This window comes from Acomys russatus, chromosome 2, assembly GCF_903995435.1.
Source record: "Acomys russatus chromosome 2, mAcoRus1.1, whole genome shotgun sequence".
Classification (NCBI taxonomy): Eukaryota; Metazoa; Chordata; class Mammalia; order Rodentia; family Muridae; genus Acomys; species Acomys russatus.
This window is the reverse complement of record NC_067138.1, coordinates 69,010,665-69,032,782: the sequence shown is the minus strand read 5'-3', so window position 1 is coordinate 69,032,782 and position 22,118 is coordinate 69,010,665. Positions and strand designations below refer to the sequence as shown.

The 22,118-nt window shown below is 44.6% G+C and overlaps 2 protein-coding genes across 2 annotated transcripts in view; both read left to right on the top strand.

Annotated features, from left to right (window-relative positions):
• The first annotated feature begins 288 nt into the window (after nucleotides 1-288).
• Nucleotides 289-854, top strand: LOC127207079 (60S ribosomal protein L29-like). The gene has a single exon (XM_051166395.1). The coding sequence runs from the start codon at nucleotides 289-291 to the stop codon at nucleotides 751-753; it is 465 nt and encodes a 154-aa protein (XP_051022352.1). The 3' UTR covers nucleotides 754-854.
• A 14,326-nt stretch (nucleotides 855-15,180) lies between these two features.
• Nucleotides 15,181-22,118, top strand: part of Ecpas (Ecm29 proteasome adaptor and scaffold) — a 118,146-nt gene continuing 111,208 nt past the window's right edge. The window contains exon 1 of the mRNA XM_051162553.1: nucleotides 15,181-15,247. Coding sequence (XP_051018510.1) covers nucleotides 15,208-15,247 — 40 coding nt within the window. The 5' untranslated portion in view covers nucleotides 15,181-15,207. The remainder of the gene's footprint in view (nucleotides 15,248-22,118) is intronic.

Genomic DNA, 22,118 nt, shown 5'->3' with positions numbered 1-22,118 from the left:
TAGGAGATTAGGCTACAGGAGAGATGCAGGAGACATCAGGAGAAGGAGGTGGAGCATGAAAGCCACAGAGTGCAAGGATCTCTCAGGTGTATGCTGGAAGGAAACCAAATTTGCAAAGAAGGTTAAGATTAGAGTAATAAGTGCTCAGTTATCATGTTGTAAAGTATAATTAAACAAATATAAAAGATTCTCAATTATTTGTGTGATAGCTAGGTTAAGAGAGAAACAGAGGTTTCTCTTTCTCTTCTAGTCCCAGGCGCTATGGGAGCCGTGGGTTACAGTGCAGACATGGCCAAGTCCAAGAACCACACTACACACAACCAGTCCCGCAAATGGCACAGAAATGGCATCAAGAAACCCCGGTCACAAAGATACAAATCTCTTAAGGGGGTTGACCCCAAGCTCCTGAGGAACATGTGCTTTGCCAAGAAGCACAACAAGAAAGGCCTGAAGAAGATGCAGGCAAACAACGCAAAGGCAATGAGTGCCCGTGCAGAGGCTGTTAAAGCCCTTGTGAAGCCTAAGGCCAGTAAGCCCAAGATGCCAAAGGGCCCCAGCCGCAAGCTCAGCCGGCTTGCTTTCATCGCTCATCCCAAGCTTGGGAAGAAGATTCGAAGCTACATGAGCAAGGGTAGTAGGCTCTACCAACCACAGCCCAAGGTTCAAACCAAGGCAAAAGCCGCAGCTAAGGCCCAGGCTGCAGCCCCAGCTCAGGCTCCCAAAGCTGCCCAGGCCCCTGTGAAGGCCCCATAGAAAAGGCTTCTGCCAATGTGAAGACAGATGGACTGGTGTGACACACCCACCTACACACTATTTACAGATGATCAGTGTCCTATGCTGTTTTTACAAATAAACCTGAGACAAGCTCAAAGGGAGGGAGGGAGGGACAGAGAGAGAGAGAGAGAGAGAGAGAGAGAGAGAGAGAGAGAGAGAGAGAGAGAGAGACTGAGAAAAAAGCTGTATAAAAATAACTTTAACAAATTATGTGGGAAAAAGAACCCTTATATACTGTCCGTGAGAATGTACAGTGTGTATTCACTAAGGAAATCAGTATGGAGATTCCTCAATAAGCTAAAAACATGTAAGTACTATGTGGTCCAGGGATATCTCTCCTGGGTATACACTGGAAGCCATCAAATCAGAATATGACAGAGTATTCACACCTGTATTGTGGCATTACTCATAATAGACAGATGAAAGAATTAGTATAAGTGTCCATCAGTGGATACGTAAGGAACATGTGGCATGCCTGTATACACAATGGAGTATTGTTCCGCCATACATATGGACAAATTTGCCATTTGGAGGAAAGCAAGTACAACTAGAAATCATCATACTAACTGAAATAATCCAGGACCAGGAGGACAAATGTTCCTTGCCTTCCTTCATGAAGACATGAAGGCAGACCGGGGACTGACTATCTGGGAAGAGGACCAGTTCAAGGGGGATGGGGAGGAGACTGAGCGATGAGCTGTGAATGTGATCAAGGTCCATCCACTACGGACGAGTATGGAAATGCCACAGCGAGACTGATTATTTTGTACAATTAATATAGGCTAGCAGAAATGGAAAAATAGAGGTTAATAGAAAAGAGAAAAAAAAAATTAACAGTTTCTTCTATCACAAAACCGGACCGAGATATTAAGTATATAAGCAGAGATTGAAGACAAATGTCACATTGGAATTCGAAATGTAAAAACTAGCAACAAATTACTATGTTCACCAAACCTAAAAATGCAGACATTCTAATGTTCTCTTCTTCCTGCTAGTACAAGCTGGAAGATTTAGTTTTTTTCTGGTCTAATTTTTTTTTTTTTTTTTTTTTTGCTAGTTCCTCGTTCTCTATGCTAAATCATGCCATAGCCATAGACACTGTTAGGCTCAATTTCCTTAACAATTATACTTTATTATTAACTTATTAAACGGAGTACCTCCCTTACAGCCCGACTGCCCTAAACAAGAGGGAAAGGAGATTAAGGAGAACAAGAATGAGACCTTCTGGGTATCAGTTCCTACGAACGATTCTCCTGGCGTAGTCAGCAGGATTTCAGCAGACTAGCAATTCCACCAAGGTTGCTGCTGGAACCTAGAGCAATCAGAGCACAGAGCCGATAAACAGCCAAACAATACCAAATCCCCCCAAAGCCCAGCCTCCTGTTTTGGGCTCTTTTATGTATCTCCTCTCAGAGTTTGTTCTAGGATATTTTTTTTTTCCAGCTGGCAACATCCAAGCAACCCCATGAAGTGGTTCTACTTCTAAGTGGATAAACATCACCTGCTCTCTCACAAGTCTGTTCCCCATCCCACACTTGGGATGAAAACAAAACGCGTTTATCTCCCCTATAGATACCTTCTTTTCCTCCTCCTTTTCTCTTCTTCCTCCTCCCCTTTGTCCTCCTTTTCCATTTTTTGTCTTTTTTCTCAGTGCTAGGACTTGAACTCAGAACTATGCACACACTACAGACTCAGCTCCTTCATGTTAGTTTGATTCATTTTTATTATTTGTCTTATTTTTAAATTTAATTTTATTACTTTAATGTGTATGGGCAATTTTTTTTTTTCCTGCGTGTATGTCCCTCACATGCATGCAATGCTCATGGATGCCAGTAGAGGGCGTCTGGCTCCCTGGCACTGGAGTTGCAGATGGTTGTGAGCCAACATGTGGATCTTGGGAATCTAACCAAGGTCATCTGGACAAGCAGACAGTGCTTTTAACCACTGAGCCAGCTCTCTAGCCCACTTTATGTTATTTCAACTTTAAAAAAATCTATGTGTAAGGCCGGGCGTGGTGGCGCACATCTTTAATCCCAGCACTTGGGAGGCAGAGGCAGGCGGATCGCTGTGAGTTCGAGGCCAGCCTGGTCTACAAAGTGAGTCCAGGACAGTCGAGGCTACACAGAGAAACCCTGTCTCGAAAAACCAAAAAAAAAAAAAAAAAAAAAAAAAAAAGTCTTTGTGTATAAGTGATTGTAGGGAACCATAAAGTTGGTTTGGCCTAGCTGACTTGAGAGGCATGTGTCATAGGTTTTTCAGGTTAGAGTCCACAGCTCCTGGGGCACAATGTGCCTTCCAGTCCCTGAGAAACTGATGCACTCCCTCAGGGAGTGAGCTGTTCAGGCCGCCTTGTGCTTCTCTGTGTTCCCTTAGTAGTCAAGGAAGCACGGCAGCTTGACAGGACAATTGGTTGTAGACACTAATCTTGGGTACCCTGCACAGCTTGCAAACGCCATTGTATCCTGGCAACTACAACTGTATTAATCCTGGCAATTGCCATCATATTCTGTTTCTGATAAAGGTATATAAAAAAATCTGATTGCTCTCAATAAAATTGCCACAGCCTCAGTCATGCTGTGGCCTGAGGCTGGTCTCATTCCTTGCAGCCATGTCAGGTGACTTTGGCCTGGTGTGGAAAAGTTTTGCCTTAATATATGTGAGTGTATTCTGTGTATATGTATCTTGTGTCTGTAGAGGCCGGAAGTGGGCTCTGGATTTCCTGTAACTGAAGTTTACAGATGGCTGTGAGCTGCCCTACAGGTGCTGGGAACCAACCCAAGTCCTCTACAGGAGTAGCAAGTGTTTTTAACCACTGAGCCAGCTCTCCGGCCCCACATAGTAGCCTCTCTGCATGTCACTGAGAATTCTGGGAGTCATCTTTACTGTCTTCATCCTCCTTTCCTAGTCTAACAATGGCCTTGACTTCTCAATCTGCCTTGTGCTCATAAAAGTCCCTTTAATTCTATCACTGCTGTCCTAATTCAAGGTCATTCTGTCTCTCCCTCTTGCTCTTTTTCTCTCTTGTTTACTGATTATTGAAACAGACTCTCACTAAGTCTACTTCCATTCATTTGCCCCCCTGCTTCGAATAATCTGTTTTGAACTCTTCAAACAATGTAATGGCTTTGATTATTTCAATATAATGCACTTTCGGTTATTTGGACTCCCTGATGCTCTCTGATGAAGGAAAAGGTTAAGTGAAGTACAAGGCAGACAGGCATAGAAAGGAACCAACAGAAACAGAAGTTTTATAAAGATCGGGGGAAACGAATCAAGGATGATGGAAGGAGGGAGCCATGAGGAATAGACATCAAGTGTCAGTAAGACTAAGCTGCCTTGAAACATCACTGAGCATGCTAGGCTAGGGTAAACTTTGAAAGTGACCGTGGTGAGCTTCATAAGGGTTAAAAGAAAAGGTCTGGACCCCAAAAGCAAGAGAGTAGACTGAGAGCTTCTCTTTACCCGAAGATGCTTAAAGGAAGAGGCCGCAGGCAGGATACCGAGGCATATAGACGGTTCAGAGCATTTTATGTGGAACAGTCACCACTTAGATTTGTGAGACCTAGTGCTAATCGTTTGTCTTAGTGAAGGTTCTCATTCTCTTTCCTAATGATCTAGGTCCCCTTCAATGGTGGACATGAGAGCCAAGCTAAGTGTGCCAACTCCTCTCTCTCAGGACTTTGATCAGTTCTGAAGAAACCAACTTTGTGTTGTTTGAATGCATTCAATTTCCTTAACAGCATGGGAGGAGAGTCAACAGAATGGCCTTTTAGATACACAATTTAGATGATTTTATTTTTATTTGTGTGTATGTATGTGTGTGTTTGTGTGACGTAGTATGTGCTATGTGTGTATGTGAGTCCCTGCACAGGCCAGAAGAGGGCATTGGATTTTCTGGGGCTAGTGTTACACGCACTTGAGGTGGGTACTGGGAATTGAACTTGGGTCCTTGGTAAGAGCAGCAAGGGCTTTTAACAGCTGAGCATCTCTCCAGCCTCAATAAACCAGTCTCATTCTGGATTTGCACATACCACACAAGGCTGGTAAATTCACTCACAATGCAGATGAGGAAATTCAGTTATTAAAAACAATTCCCCTGTAAGCCTTATAAACATTAAAGCCATAGCAATGCATGACTTTAAAATTTTAATATAGTCTTCCTTCTGAGAAGAATTCTTTTATTTCTTACTCTTTATAGTCACAGGGTGGAAATTTCCTCACCTCTTCTCTTTGCTGTTGAGAAATGTGAGGATCAGCAAAGGTTTCTCAAAGATTTAGGTCAACATGGTTGTTTTTGGTTTTGTTTTGTTTTGTTTTTGAGACAGGGTTTCTCTGTGTAGCCATAGCTGTCCTGAAATGTGCTCTGTAGACCAGGCTGGACTCGAACTCCCAGAGACCCGCTTGCCTCCGCCTCTTTGAGGGTTGGGACTAAAAGCACGCACCACCATCACAGGCTGTCAATGAGATTCATTACATCTTACTCAGAATCATTTCCATCTATGGTGTCTTTGCACTGGAACCGAGGTTGAATCAAAGGTTTGGCACTTATAATTATTATTACTACATTATATCTAAACTCGAAAGGTCACATCACTGATAGACCTTTGGGTTGCTATTCCCTTGTGGGAACTCCTTCCACTTCCTACCATTATACTGAGGCTGCCTGGTGTCTACTGTTCAAGCAATTCAGTTGTTTAATTTTCTTTTGTTCTTATGAACTACTCCCATACTTGTCCATTGCTTAGGCGAGCTGGTTTCTGAGGTTAGAACCGGAGAAATCCTAAGCAGAGCACTTAGTGCCTACTTGTACCCAGTGAGCAGGGGTGAAGAAGAGGCGGTGCTATTTATTCCTCTCTGAGGTCTGGTGTGGGCAACAAGATGCTGACTCTATACACCTGGAAGGACACAGAGCAAGCCTGAGAAGGAAGTCAGTTAAGCTCAGCTGGGAACATGTTGGGTATGACTGACCCACAGTAGGACGTCTAGGCAGAGATGTCCAGGTGGCTTAATAGAGAGAGCAGTTAAGACACTAAGTAAATGTGAAGACATGGGAATTGTACAGAAGGTAGCTAAGGAAATACTGATTTCTTTTCTTGTTTTCTTCCTTTCTTTTGTTTGTTTTTTGGCTTTTCGAGACAGGATTTCTCTCTGTAGCCTTGGTTGTCCTGGACTCACTTTGTAGACCAGGCTGGTCTTTAAATCACAGAAATTTGCCTCTGCCTCCCATTCCAAATGCTGGATTAAAGGTGTGCACCGCTACCAGGCTCTTGTCTCTTCTTGTGTTGGGAATTAAAGCCAGGACCTCACACAGGCTAAATGCGTTCTCTATCATCAAGCCAGGCTCCCAGCTCCCATAAGAGTAATTTCAAAGGAGTGACAGAGAGAGAAAGCAAGAAAGGTGAGTAGAACTGATAGGCACCAATTATAACCAGACTGTATTGGACCGACAGCTCCCAATAATAGCATGGTGACCCTTTACTAATTATTACAAAGTCTTAGTTTAGGCTTGTTCCCAACTAGCTCTTATCTATCTTAAATTACCCCAGTTATACTAATCTATGTTCTGTCATGTTGCCCGTTACCTCTCAATCTTAGCCTCGATACTTTATTATTCTGTCGACTCTCTCTGCCTCTGCCTCCTTCCCAGAGTCCTATCACTGCCAGAAGTCACGCCTTTCTCTCCTGCCTTTGGTATTGGCTGATCAACTCTTTATTAAACCAATCAGAAGGTGCTAGTGCTAGAGGGAGTGTTTATAATGGTTAACTTTTGGATCGATTCAGAGGGTTCAGGCTGTGGTTGGTTGGCTGGTTGGTTGGTCCTGTTGTCTTCTGACTTATGGTGAGGCAGGATTGTTATAGTTGGGGGCATGTGGTAGAGGAGACTGCTTATCTCATGGTGCCTGAGAAGTGAGTCTGAGTTGAGGGGCTGAACTCCCAGAATCTTCTTTGAGGGAATGTGACCAATGAACTAAGACCTCCCACTAAACCCTGCCTCTCAATGGTTTTCCATTCTCCTAATCATGTCAAGATGGAAGCAAGTCTTTATTTAACACATGGGCCCTACAGAAGGTGGCATTCCAAATGTGCACCATAGCAGTGACTGATATATAGATAAGGACCACAAAGTGCTGAGGAAACTTTTAGGGGAAGAGGTTAGGAAGAGGTCAAGTCAATGGCTCAAATGAGGTTGGAACTAAAACATGTCCACCAGGGAGGCAGACACATTTCGGTGGTAGATGGCTTATCTAGTATCTGCCAGCCCTGGATTTGAGCTCCTGCACCGGAAAGAATAAAGTTCCCACCAGGTCTGTAGCTCTTTTTCTTCAAGTGATGAGTTTCATGGGAGTCCAGCAGGCTGAGGGAAGAACAAAATGGCAGCTTGGCTATGAGAAAGGAAGCAGGAGGCTCAACTAAGTTGTGTTCCAAAGGATAGACAAGCAAGTCAGGGTACGCACAGTGAGGAAGATGCAGCTCTCTGGAACAAAGTTCTCTGGTGATCTGCTGAGCTGAAGGTGTCCTACCATAGTCTGGCATGGGTGTGAGGACAATTAACCTCCAGTTTGTGTTTATCCATTCTTTACATTGATTTTTTTCCCTAAGATTTTCCTTTTAAGGACAATATGTTTCATTTTGCAATGATGCTTCTCCAGCTTTACAACAAGTCATAGCACCCCCTCCCCCAGCTAAGTGTGGGTCACCCCCCTAGCTAAGTGTGGGTCACCCCCCTAGCTAAGTGTGCGTCACCCCCCCAGCTAAGTGTGAGTCACCCCCCCAGCTAAGTGTGAGTCACCCCCCTAGCTAAGTGTGGGTCACCCCCCAGCTAAGTGTGGATCACCCCCCCAGCTAAGTGTGGGTCACCCCCCCCAGCTAAGTGTGGGTTACTCCCCCAGCTAAGTGTGGATCACCCCCCAGCTAAGTGTGGGTCACCCCCCCCCAGCTAAGTGTGGGTCAATATTTCTAGAGTGAAATATACAAGAATGCCATCAAAGTGACAATTGGATATCAAATTAGGTAATAAGGAAGGGAATGCCTGTGACTGGGTATTCTTTCTCTCTCTCTCTCTCTCTCTCTCTCTCTCTCTCTCTCTCTGAGTGTGTGTGTGTGTGAGTGAGTGAGTGTGCAGGTGGAGGTGAAGATGGGTATGTAAATGTGCAAAAAAAATCCTACCATTCTCATTGGAAGATATTTCTTCAATATACAAATACATGATTGCATTAAGCTTGTTGGTATCATTGCTTGCAATAGGAAAAAGTATTAAGAACCTAAGCGCTTACCAGAAGGCATTTTTGTGTGTGTGTATGTGTGTGTGAAGGTGTAAGTGCACTGTTTGAATGCTGAGGCCAGAGCTCAGTGGCAGATGTCTTTCTCAATCATCCCCCACCTTATCTTTTTTGAGGTAGAGTCTCCCGCTGAATCTAGGGTTCATTGCTTTGGTAGATTAGCTGGCCAACAAATCCAGGCGACTTCCTGGTTCTGCCTACCCAGTGATGGAAATCATAGTCTCCAGCTGGGCTTCCGGCTCTTTGTGTAGGTGTGGGGACCGAACTCGGGTCCTCATGCTTGCAACAACAAGAGCTCAGCCACCTCCCCAGCTCCAAAAGGACAATTAAAAAAGGTTTTGTAATATACTTATCATGTAGATGTTTAAAAGACTAAATAGTTCTGTAGTGGGTAAGAATACAGGTTTGAGCTGGGCATGGTGGCACATGCCTATAATCCCAGCACTTGGGAGGCAAAGGCAGGCAGATCGCTGTGAGTTCGAGGCCAGCCTGTGCTACAAAGCGAATCCAGGACAGGCAAGCCTACACAGAGAAATCCTGTCTCGAAAAACCAAAAAAAAAAAAAAGAATACAGGTTTGAGCAGGTACAGTAGGACATGTAATCCCAGCCTGGAGGCCACAGTGAGTTCAGGGTCCTCCTGGGTTATGAAAATTTACCTCAAAACAAAAGTAACAGTAGCACGACAGAGCTGAGTTTGTAGCTCTGTAACATAGTGCTTTTGTAGCGATACCTAATCAGTCAGACTCTGAAGCAGGTGAGTAAAACAAAACAGATTTGGGGGAATGACAGCATAGTTCAATGATGGCAGCCTGATTAATATGCATCAGGCCTTGGGGGGCATACCCAACACAACACAACACGATACCATACAATACAACGCAACACGGTACAATACAATACAACGCAACACGATACAATACAACGCAACACGATACAACACAACACAACACGATATAATACAACCCAACACAACACAACAAGGTACAATACAATACAACACAACACGATACAATAGACTACAACACAACATGATACAACACAATACAACACAATACAGCACAATACGATACAATACAACACAACGCAACACGACCGAGTACAACCAGACAAAACCAAGCCAGAAAGCAGACTCTACTCCACCCTGTCTGGACTCAACTCTCCATTCCTTGTTTACTTTCTGGTTTGAGGTCCTGTGGCTGTATCTCCGAATCACCCCGCGCCATAAAAATCCCACTTTAAGAAGATTATGAGTCCAATACTCAATCTTATGGCATGAAGAATTAGAATTATATTAGCTATGATTAGTATCAGCGATACGGAAGGGATACTTGCGATGTATTATTTGGTGCAAAGACAACGCATAGTAGTATGTATATTAAGATAGCACTTTTTGGCTAAAACATGCAGGTGATTTGCGTGTATGGAGACTGGAATTTCTATATATGAAGAACTAAGCTGTTAATTATTTTTGTCTAAAGACTAAAGTTGCCTCACTCACTGCTCCTTACTCATATTTAGTTTTCATCTGGGATGGCTATGAAAGGATCCACTTGAAATTAAGGAAAGTCACTTTGCCTCGCCAGAGGTCGATGAGGGACTCAGGTCTCTTTAGCTTCCTTTTACTGGGTGTTCAGTACTGCTAACACTGAGGGAAGTGCTGGCACACGCTAGGCCTTTAATGTAAATGCTCTTTGATGTTTCCCCCTTTTAAATGATCAAAGCTGTCCTGACTGAACAACTTGCCATTTGACGGACAACTGTCAGACTCTCCTGAGGCCTTGGTCTGCTTTAACTAGGAAATACCAAGCAAGGGGCTCCTTTCAGGAGACTACAGCAGGAATGTTACCATGGTGGCCTGGCTGCTTTGAGTACTGCATGGAAACCGAGGAAATTCATCTGCAGTTCTGAGGGTCATTGGGATGCTAACTGCTCCAGAGGTCTCTCCTTCTTGTCATGTCTGTCCTAGGCAGGTCTTGGAGACTTTACTTTCATCACACCTCAGTGACATCCTGATGATGCTAATTATGTTGCTGCCATGCCTGCTTAGGCCGAGGGGAGCACGCTCCTTGGTGACTCATCCTAAAGCTCATAATCGACACACGCAAACCAGGCTTGTTATTGTTAAACATGTAACGCGGTGACTGGTGGAGTTAGAAGCTACTCCTGAACATGCCATACCCCTTTTCTGGCTGTATAAGTCATGGGGTATTTTTCAATCTCATGCAATTTTGAAGGCTCCTTTCTCATGTGCTATTTCTGTATATCATATTAGGCTCCAATAAAGGTCTCTCTTGAGTGGCCTTTGCTGTAGATAGAGAGGGCTGAACTTGTTGCATGTCGAGAAGTCAGAGTAGTGGGATGTTTCGCCCTAGCAGTAGCTCTGACAGAAGTGGTAGTAGTGGTGGCAGCAGTGGCAGCGGCAGCGGCAGCAATGGCGGCGGCAGCATCATCATCAGCAACAGCAGCAGCAGCAGCAGCTGAAGTGAAACAGTAGCTGGAAAGCCCCAGAGAGTATCCATGGCAGGAAACTATAGAGAGCAGAGCCTGAAGGTAAGAAACTGTGAAGAGCTGAGTCAGTGAAGTTGCAAGCCCTGATCCACGGAAGGCTTCCAGGGAGCTGAGAAGGGTTAGGAGCCAAAGGTCCCGATAATTGAAGTGTTTGCGCGTGAACACCAGCTGTGAGGTTCTGTACCTGGAGCAATAGTCTCTGACCTGAGTTCCTACAGTTCCCAGTGTCTGGCAAAGCAGTGTTGGAGCAGGAAGCCTCTGGCTTTGGAAGCTGTGGCTTGCTTTGGCTTGGGCACTTACCTATATAATATAAGCCACTGGGGTTTAAAGCTTAGAGTTACAGGCCTGAGGTCTCAGGGACTGGAGCTGTATGCCCCTGGGTGTAGACCTCTAATGCTCAAGACCTTAGAAACAGTGACACTAAGGGAGCTATTCTTACCACATTTTGTTTTGCTTTTGAGTTTTTATTTGTCATGGTGGTTTTTATTTCCTCAGAAGAGGAGATGAAAGCCATACCCGAGCTTTATGAATACATGGCTTGGGCTCAGCACAGAATGTTTTAATCTAATTATCCCTAGGCCTAGGCCTGGAAAATCCTAGCCTTCATACAATCTAATCTTCTACCAGCCCAGACCTTGAAAGCTTTAGTGTCCAGACTCCATCTGCTAACCTAGGCCTAGAATGCTTTCAACCTCTGAGACCTGCTGCATAAGCTCACGCTTGCTAGTTCTTTCTGAACTCTGGTTGGCTGGTTCAACTCAGCTAGCTGTTCTGGCTCAAAACTCCTCTCCAAGCTGACTGATTCACACTGGTTTCTCTTTACCTCTCACTTAATTGCTCTGCTTTGAAAAGTGCCTCTGAACTCCACAAACTCAAGTGCATGAACACAACTGCACTCAACCGAACTGCACTGAACTATAGTCTCATAAACGCTTTGTATTGTACTCTCCTTCTGTACTTAACTAGTTCTTCAAACTCTCTCTGTGCTGCTTTTAAGTAGCTTCTCTTTCCTGTTTGTTCTCGAGATAATTGGGCATATCCTATCACTGACTCCTTCTGTCAAACCTTTCCCTGATTTGCACCTTGTCTGTCCCTCGATTAGATGCCATTGTTTGGCATTAAAGGTGTGTTCATATTCCAGCCAGAGGGATTAAAGGTGTGAACTCCAGCTAGATCACACAGGGGTGTGATCCCTTGCCAGAGTAGCCATGCAGCTTGGTTAAAACTCCTCTACACTTATTCTTCTTTGATGTGTATGGGTGTTTGTCTGCACATGTATGTCTGTGTACCACATGGATATAGTGCCCACAGAGGTCAGAAGAAGGTGTCAGATCTTGTGAAACTTGAGTTACAGATGGTTGTTAAAGACCACATGGATCCTGGGAACTGAACAAGGTCCTCTGGGAGAGCAACCATGCTTTTAACCGTGGAGCCTTCTCTCCTACTCTTGCCACCCTTGAACATTCAGACAGATTAAAAAGACCCTCAGCCAGCCTTTCATGACACCTGGAGCATTTTAATACAGAACAGAAGTAAGAAAGTTTTGTTTTCTCTTTGGGGAGTAAAATGAAGGGATAGTGGTTCTGGGAAGGATAAAGAGACATTTCTATACTTTTGTATCATTTATAAACAGTTTGTTGCACACTCATTTTGAAAGAAATGCCGAACCAAAGAACAAGAATGTCTACTAAAAAAAGGACTGAGGCTCAGGACAGTAGCACAAATCTATAGTCAGTTTCAAGTCCCTAGAAGGCAGAGGTGGAATCAGGGAGCTAGGACATCAGTCTGGATAGCATGGTGAGACTGGTGAGGATGGGAGTCAGGGTGGGGAGAAGGTCAATAGACTATTAACTGTTGGTTTTAATTATCAGTAAGCCTAATAATTGTTTATTATCTAGCCTAGAATTATTATTACTTCAGTAAAATCCACCAGCAAGCAATCAAGACACAGATACCTGTTATATTTTAAAATAGTCTTAGTTAACTTGGGAGAGAGCAGGCATTAACCCTTTAACTACTTTCCACAGTGGGGCAGGTATGGGATCCCTGCCCCAATCCCATGTCATCTGCTTCTAATAATGTCTATCAAGCTACCTCCCATCCATAAGCCCATACACTTGCTAATATTCTTCATCTGGGCCGAATCTCCATCCACGCCGGCCATGTGCTTCTCTTCTAACCTATGATGGCTTTCTCCTCCCTCCTTCCTCCGTTTCTTCTCAGGATTCTTCCTGTCTTCCTAAGCCCAGAGAACATTAGCCACGCCTATCACTCTGCCCAGGTGGGACAGCTTTTTATTAATTAGCATCAAAATACACCAGACCATCCTCCAACAATTAACAAAAATGATTGTTGGTAATATAAAGTCCTTTGACTTAACACTGAGAAGTGTTTATGGGGGTTGAGAACATCCACCCAGAACCTTGGCCCCACCTGTGTTTGTCACAATGACAAGCGTCTGACCATTTAGAACGAGTGGAAATGTATTTGGCTCACAGTTTTGGAGGCTTGGCTCATGGTCTCACTTTGTTCCATTGCTTGGCTTGAGGTGAGGCTGGACAACATGGCAGGGAGTACATGGTGGAACACAGTATCTTTTCTTATGGCCAATGGGAAGCAGAGACAGCAGTGACAGGAAGAGACTGTTTGCAACAAGGTCCCAAAGGACACACCTCCAGTGACATACTTTTTCAGTTAGCCCCACCTCCTGCTTTTCCACTGGCAATGAAATTGTGAAAGCATTATTAACCTCAGGATCCATTTATTGCTCCAGAGTCCAGCAGCTGGCAAACTAAGGACCATGGAAGGAGCTTGTGGAGGACAGTCCATATGCAAGCCTTATCACTACCAACCAAGCTGTGCATGGGGTTGTACATGTGTGCAGAGGCACGGTCTTGAAACATCAACAAATCCTACGTTTCACATTTTTTTCTCTTGGGTGTGAGATGGCTGAGGTAGCTGAGCTAGGAGGAAGGACTCTTATTTTTATGATATTCCAAATCATTTACATTATGTAAATACAACGATAATTACAATGGTAGTGTACATTTCTTTGTACATGTAAAATAAACACAGGATGTAACATCGTGTTTGTTATCTCGTACTTGCCTAAGTTACATTCAGAACGGCATGTATTCAAATTTCAAGGCATTAACTAGGGCCCTATGGATTCCATTTTGGGGGAATATATGCATTTTCAATTCATTTAGCGTCTCGATTATTATTTTTTTAACAAAAAAAAAATGTATTTGATCTGGCACCTAATTTCGTACAGTGGAGAAATCATATAATCCCTTAATTTGAATTCCATAATCCAACTGCACACGACCACACAGCCTCGTGGACAAACTGAAGGCTTCAAGTTAATAGTCGGGATTTCCACTCAAGTCCTGTTACGGAAGAAGAATCTAAAAGCAAGTCTTGGTGGCTCAAACATCGTGGTTCCAGGTCCTCCCCTGGCTGGCAGGCCACTGCGGAGGCTGACGTTTGGGGGGGGGGGCATCTCCCGGGAGCAGGTCTCTCCCCCACCCACCCCGCCCCTAACCCCCACCCCCAAGCCCGTGCTCAAAGTTCGGGGCTGCTCGGAGGCCCGGCCTGAGTCAGCGCGGCGGCGGCCGAGAAGTTGGGCGCGAGGCGCAGGGCGGGGCTTCCTCCGCGGACTGGAGCCTAGCTCTACTTTTCCGAGTCCACGTCTGTCTCTTCCTCTGTCCCGGCGCGTGTTCTTCGAGCTCGGGCCAAGGCCGACCTGACAGCCGCAGACCATCAACACCGGAGCCGGGGCCACGCGCCTCGGTGTGTGTGTGTGTGTGTGAGTGTGTGTGCGTGTGTGAGTGTGTGTGTTGGGGAGAAGAACCTCTCCGCGGAGGCCACGGCAGCCCGGTCCGGCCGCGCACACAGGCTCCACGGGAGCCGCGGCGCGCGCGCCTGCTCTTCGGGCCCGGCCCGCCCTCCACCTCGTCGGTCGCGGCGCCCGAGCGGCGGCGGCAGCAGCATCTCGCGCTAAATGGAGACCGGCTCCGATTCAGGTCAGAGGCCGCGTGCGTGCGTGGCGGCTGAGGGATGAGGCGGAGGTGGGGGTGGCCGGCCGCCGCATCTCCTCTCCGCGCGGTGGTGGTGGGGGAAAGCTTGGCGGCGGCAGGTGGGCAGGACGCGGCGCGAGCGAGCGGGCGGGCAGGCGAGCCAGCGAGGGGCCGGCAGAGGGAGGGAGGGCGGGAGCTCGGGGAGGGGGGGGGCGGCAAGGATGGCTCAGCTCTTTCTAAATTTAAGAGCCGGCGAGAGAGGCGAGCTAGCCGGGCGCCGAGCCGCAGAGCCGCAGAGGAGCCGCGGCGCGGTCCCTCGGCCGCACGGGCAGCGGCGGTGGCGGCGCGGGGCTAAGGGAGCACCCGAGTCGCGAGCTCGCGAGGCGCGGCGAGAGCGACGCTCGCTGCGCTTGGCGGGGGGTGGGGGGGGGACGCAGGCGGCGGGCGGGCACTCGAGGGCGCAGCTCGGCCCCCCGTGCGAGACCCGAGGCGGCCCCCCGGGGCCCTGCGGCACGGCGCGACACGGCGCGGCGACGGCCACGAGCCGCTTCCCCCCCCTCCTTCGCCAGCCGCTCGCTCGCACGCCCGCCCCTCCCTTGCTCGCTCGCTCGCTCCCGGGTGCAACATGGCTGCGGCCGCCGCCTCCGCCTCCCAGGACGAGCTGAGTAAGTGCGGCGCCGAGCCGGCGGCGGCGGCGGCGGCAGCGGCAGCGGCGGCGAGCGGGACTCGGCTCCACGCAGGGCCGGGTCCGGCGGGACATTGGAGGCTCGTGTGTGTGTGGGGGGCGCGGGGCCGGGCGTGCGTGGGGCTGGGGCGCTAGGGCCTGGCGAGCGGGCAGGCGGGCGCTTGTAGGCCGCAGGTTTGCACTGTCACGTCGTGAAATTGAAACCGGAGCCCTGGGCAGAGCCACCTCTGCTCGAGATCCGCTCGGGCCGGGGGTGGGGGCGGTGGTTGAGGGGAGCCCCGGGGCCCCTGACTTGCTCCCCCCAGCTGGTGCTCGGCCTGTCGCCCCAGGTCGGACTGTGTCCACCCGTCCCGTCTGACCCCCAGCATGTCCCCTGATGCCGGCTGACGGGCGAGTTTCTGGAAATGGAGCTTTTGGGGAGAGGGAAAGGTGTCTAGGAATCGGCTGAAAGATCACGGATTGAAGACTCTCAGGTTGAGTCAGGAAAGACGGATAGGGTTGCTGTTAGTGGCAGAAAAAACAAAACAAAGCAAAAAAAAAAAAAAAAAAAAACAAACAACAAAACGCGGTGCGACAGAGCTGTCAGAAAGGACAGGCAGTCGTACCCCTCGCCAAGCGTTGCGATCTTAAAGGGATGAGAATCCAAGCTCGGTGGTCACTCTTAATTCCAGGCCGCCCAGCCTGCCACCAGTGGTCCACTCTATGCTTTGTGGGAAGTGTAGTTCCAGAGTGTTGTAGGCCTCTCTTGGGGGGTCATAAATATGTAGTTTCGTGGAATATGTCGAATAATTGATTGCGTTTTGAGTGGTACTTCAAATGCTTTAAGGAATTAAACGCACCTCACCCCCCAATGTTGCCCTTTGGTTAAAGACCGAAGAAGAAAGGTGTTATTTGTGGGGTGATGTATATTTTAAATGCGAGCATGGGTGAGGTGTTGTAAGCTTATGTTTGTGAAGCTTATGGTATTAAAAGCGTCTCAGTCGCCATGTGAAAGTAGTTAAACTTAATTTATGTGTCTTTGGTGCTTGGCAGTTGAAAGCTACTTTTATGAACGTGATCTCACTTTGCCCTCGTAACAACCTTGTGTGGCAGGTAGGTGGGAATTATCCTTGTTGTAAAAAGGAGGCAGGTTTAGAGGGATTAAGTTCCTTGCTGCTTTGACTCAGAACTGGTGGAGCAGGACTACGAGTTGCTTTTTTGGAAGCTGAAGTAAACATTTGGTGTGGCTCTGGGAGGAAGGGAGGACCAGGAGAGCCACACAAGGTCTCAGGGTATGGAGAGAGGTAATGTTGACTGCTTGCCTGCCAGTCCAGTGGAACTTTGGAAGAGACCAAGTCCTCAGTTTTATTTTTCAATCTTTTTACTGCGGTAAGGCACACATCACACAGTTTATCATCCTAACCATTTTTAAGTGTGCAGTTCATGTGCGTATACTCTGTTGTGCAATCACCACCACCATCAGGACTCTTCGTCTTGCAAAAGTGAAATTCTGTACCTGCTAAACAACTCCTCATAGCCCACTCTTCCTTGACTCCCCTGGCAGCCACTTTCCTGCGTTGTCTCCGCACAGCATGAGCTAACATGTATAAGTGACTTTACATGGTATTTGCCTTTTTGTGTATGCTTGCTTTATTTCATTTAGCATAGTGTCTTGAAAGTTGATCCTTGTGGTGACGTCTGCCATGGTTTTCTTTCTAAGACTGAATAATGCCCCCTTGCATGTAATACATTTTCGTATCCATTCGGCTCTCTATGGACAGGTTGCTTTCAAATTTCAGTTATCATGAATGCTGCTGTGGCCCTACTTTCAGTTCTTTTGGGAATATACCCTTAACTTTTGACCAAAAACTTGCTTTTTTTTTTTTTTTTTTTTTTGCGGGGCTAGGATTGAAGCCAAGGCCTTGCATATATGGGCATGTGCTCTACCATTAGTTACACTCCCAGTCTGCCGTTTATCTTTTTTTTAGTGGCCATTCCATTTTACGTCCCCACCAACATTGCATAAAGGGTTCTACTTCTCCATATTATTGCCAACGATTATTTTCTGTATTCTCACTAGTACCATCCTAACAGATGTCAGGTAGTCTGATTTTATATATATAATAAATGTGTGTATACTATATTTAAATTATATATAAACAGAAATAAAAATACATTTTAAAGTTGACATACCTCATGGGAGTTTGTGATTTTGTTGTAACACTAAGTACATTAAAATCTCAGTTACTGGTAGGAAAGACAATAAGAGGAAGGATTAGCATCTTGAAGTGTCTCAAGTGTTTATCTGCAGTATGTACCTGTTAAGATGCTGATGGAAATTCTGGTTAACGGATTTATTGGCATTAGCAGCAAATGCTAAAGTTAGGAACAGATAGTCCAATTCTAGCTGTTCTGTTTTTTCCCCCTTTGTCAAATTATCAAGGTAACCTATTGATTTAGCTTGTTTTTATGAAGAGAGATTAAAGACTTGGTATTTGGTACCTTAGAATAACTTGAGACCATATATATATATGTGCAGGCTAAGAAATTTCAAATGAGAATTTTGACACGGTGACATTTTCTGGCAATCCCTAGTGCTTGTAAAGCTGAAACCAGAGGAGCTCCAGTTTTAGGCCAGCCTGAAATATATAGCAAAGTATACATGTATACACTCACACTGAAGCATTTTTTTCTTTTTTTAAAGAATGGCTGTAATAAGAGGGGATAAATGGTAAAGGGGCCTTGCAGGTTCCAAGGAAAAAGGAGTTACTTATCTGAACACCTGGTAGTATTTTACTGTTTTTAAGATTGGTCTTGTTATGGTACACATGCTGGTCTCCAACTCTTGGGCACTAGTGATCCTCTTGCCTCAGCCTCCAGAGTGCTAGCACTAACTACAGGTTTTTACCACTGTATCTGGCTTACTTTTACTTCTGTATGATAATAGATGATAATAGAAGCATTCCTCTGGGTGGCAGCATTGTTGATTTACCCTACTATTTTATTAAAAATCTTAACATATAGAAAAACTGAAAGTGAATGTTTATATACTCAGCACCTAGATTGTACTTTTGGTGGGCTACTGTTGAGTGGCGTTAAGTCCTCCATCTTTCACACACATAGCCACTTCTAATTCTACTGTCAGGGTGCACTGCAGGATCTGATGAGCAGCGGAACTGACTTACCTACCACCGTCCTCCTTCCTTTATCCCTTCTCTTTCCCCTCCGTCCCCTGAGACAGGGCCTGGGTGTATAGCCCAAGTGTTGGATCGTTCTGCTGAGATCACAGGGATGCACTACTGTGTGCAGCCTTTTTGATTGGATAATATACCCCTGAACTCACAAGTCACCAAAAGATAGGAAGGCAAGAAAAACTTCAGTTTTGTTAGAATTTGAATATATATATATATCTTTGAATCCAGTGGCTAAACAGAATAGTAAAACTAATGTCTTTTGAGGAGTCTTCTGACTTCTTGGAATAACCCTATGAGTTTGGTGCTGTCAACCAAATGGTAAAGTTATCTTAGGACATAGTTAAGGCTTGACTTAGATTCTTTGATTTAAAAATTATGTCAGTGCTGCTCTGTCAGCTGTTAACTTTCCTACAATTACATGAAGAACAGTTATAGTTTCATTTTTTTTTTTTTTTTTTTTTGTATAGGGAGCACAATGAGGATAGGTATGCTGGGGAACGATTCTTCTCTGTGGCAGTGTTTTGCTGTTTGATGAACAGAATGTATTAGACTTTTGCATAGTATTTGAAAAAGCAGATTAATTAGTTCATATTGTTAAAAGTGTTTCTTAAATCTAGTTTGTAATTATGTTCATAGCCTGATTTTCTTTGTAGTTAGGCTCATATTTGCAATAGGAATTAAATTCAATGGAGGGCAAATGGCTAGTTTTTATTCTAACATCCTTTATTGGTTCATGGAAAAGCCAGCACTATAACTGTGTTTCAGTAGCTGGGAGAGGTGCTTCTGACAGAAGAAAGGATTCAAGAGTTGTTGCTTGGTCAGCTGCTTGGTGGTTTCAGGGTCTTGGCTCTGTAACTGTAAGGTGGCATTCAGACCTGATCCTTGTGGGTTATAGACAACGCTCGAGGAGACAGGGCTTAACCTTGAAGCTTATACTGTTCGGTTTGATCATCAGACATAGCCACGTGAAGCCTTAGTGGTGTCAGACAATCAACATTCAGCAGTCTTTGGAGAGGGGCTCTTTTTGAGGATGGTAATGTGGGAAGCTGGTAGGTAGTTGTGTAGTTGAACAATTATTTGTGTGTACTGAAATAGTCCTTTAAAGCTGATCGTTATAATGACAGACATAGACTGCTGAGCTGATCTTTGCAGAAAGGCTGTCAAGCCTGTATCATTACGTTTTGGTTACTTAAATAGGAAGTTAAGTTAAAATGGAAAGTGACAACAGGATTTCTCTCTCTGTTTCATTTTGTTTTCATATTTTACTTCTGCCCTATTTTTGAATTATTCTTTCAGTAAACAATAATTTTAATAAAGGCCAGTGTCATTAGTGGGTGTTGAGATACTGGTTTGTTCAGAAGATAGACGTTAGAACTGTAGGCAGTGCCAGTGTGCGCAGATGGTTTGATCCAGTGGTTGGTTTCTCCTTTCAGCCCTGGCCAAGTCTCTGCCTTGATGTTCGCTATCTTGTACTACATGTTTTATCCACATATTTTCCAATTCAGTAAGCAGACTTTTAAAATCGAGTGAGTAATTTATGGTCTTGTCCTCAGAGTGCTTTTAATTAGACACAGATTTATATGTCAATATAAATAGCTAGTGTGAAGCATGATATGAAAAATGTTTAATATTATGGATCTTTGGAAACCTTAAGGAATGAGTATAGCATTCTAGGATCTGAGGAATAATAGCTTAAATTGAGACATGGAAGCAGAATAATAATCATGCATTTAAAGAAAAGGCTAAGTAAATCATCTGAGACGAATGAAGATGTGTTTACTTATTGTAGCTGTGTAAAGACCTAGGAAAGGAAACAAGCTTGGCAGCCTGAGACTTGCTCTGTAGTGCCTTCGTCATTTGAGATCTAGAGCAAATTACTTTGCTGAGTTTTCTTTGTTTCTCATAAAATGGGTGATGGGAAGCAACACTCATGGTGTTAAGATTGTCACACATAGAAGTACTCTGTATAACAGTTAAGTTGCTCTAAATTTACTAACGTTTTTGGTGTAGGAAAAGACAAGAACAATAGGCAGATAGGATGGGCCATATTTAGAAATGCCAACGTAAAGAGTTTGAACTTTGTTCTGTAGACAGTGGAGAACCTAAAGGGGTGTTACACAACACGAGAAGTGTGTTTTATAAGGATAAGAGAGAAATAATTTTAAGAGTCCAGAGATCAAGAGCTTAAGACTTATCAGGAGGGATCACAATGGCTGAAGAAATGTAGGGTCTGAATTGAGACAGGGGAAGTGGATTTGTCAAGGACATAATATTAATATTGAAACCCTTAAGTATGTAGAAATGGTTGGGTTATTATTATGTAGATAAAGGTTATTGAAGAGAAGGATTCTAAGAATTTAACTGCAGACTGTGGGATAGAGAAATAGGGGAGAGAGTAGTTTTTAGGCAGACCTAGAGAATTGGAAATGAAGAAGAAACAAAAATAAGATTGTTTTCAACAAATAAATTAATGGATGATGGCGGCATCTTTATTGACTAGTTTAAGGAGAATGTTTTGATTGGTGGCTGGTGCCTCTGAAATTAGAGTCAAAGCTGGTTTCAAATTCATCGTGTTATCACTTTTTGGTTAATGTGTCCTTGAACACAAAACTGCCTATCTTTGGGCCTTGCTTTTCCTTTTCATAAAATGAGATCACAGCAAAACCAATTTATAGGATTCTGAGAATGCGAAAAGATGATGCATGACGCATGATAAAACTTGGTTGTATTTGGCACGTGGGTTGTACGTGTATGGAAAATTTGATTCTAAAGCTTTGAAGAAGTGGGGGTGATGATGGGATCATACGAATGGATGGCTTGTTCCAAACACAGCTCTGCAGCCTGTGAATATGTAGGGAGGGGTGAGAGGAAAAGATTCAGACAGACGAGCAGTGCTGGGAAAAGTCGTGGGCTACTAGAGTTATCGATACTAACTTCTGTTTTCCCGAGTTTAGAGTATGTAGCCCATGCTGATGGCAAACTCTTGATCCTCCTGCTTCAAGCTTCCTAAGTGCTTAAGCATTTATATTTCTCAGTTATATTACTGGTAACATGTGCACCGGCTAACATTCTTATAAGACTACTGTGTAACTGAGATACTCCTTTAATTTAATGCAAGGTTTTAATATGTTTATGATATACACATACTTATGATAAAATTTGTTGTATTGATATTGGAGTTTTAAATCTGTAGTCAGTTGTTATCTTCTGAAGCTTTATATAGGCTCAAACTCTGTTGGTGGACATACTCTTCTTCCCCAAATCTGGTAATCATTGTATTTTTCCTTATTTTGATTTGCAAAGGAGGGCAACAAAGATGCTAGCAAGAAATGAAAAGTGGTTATTTTTCTTAAAATGGTAGCTATGTGTACAAGTCTTAATTGTATTTTTTTTTTTGGTGTTCTAAATAATAGATTCTTTATACAATTGCATATGTACGAGTGGATGAACATACCATTGGTGATCCAGAGGATTTTTGTCAAGATTGGATAAACCATGTATCACATTGATTGTAGAGGTTAGTAGATTTAGTTCCTGAGGATATGTGCATTTTTATAGCAGCATTTAAAAATGCATAGATTATTAGGTAGCAATTTCCCCCTAAGATCTTCACTTTTTTCCCTTTTCCCTTTCCTAGTTACGTGAGAGAACTAGTGAAGGTCATGTGAGTTTGTATGT

Coding starts and splice junctions, on each gene's coding strand:
- LOC127207079 (XM_051166395.1), top strand. CDS start 289: ATGGCCAAGTCCAAGAACCACACTACACACAACCAGTCCCGCAAATGG.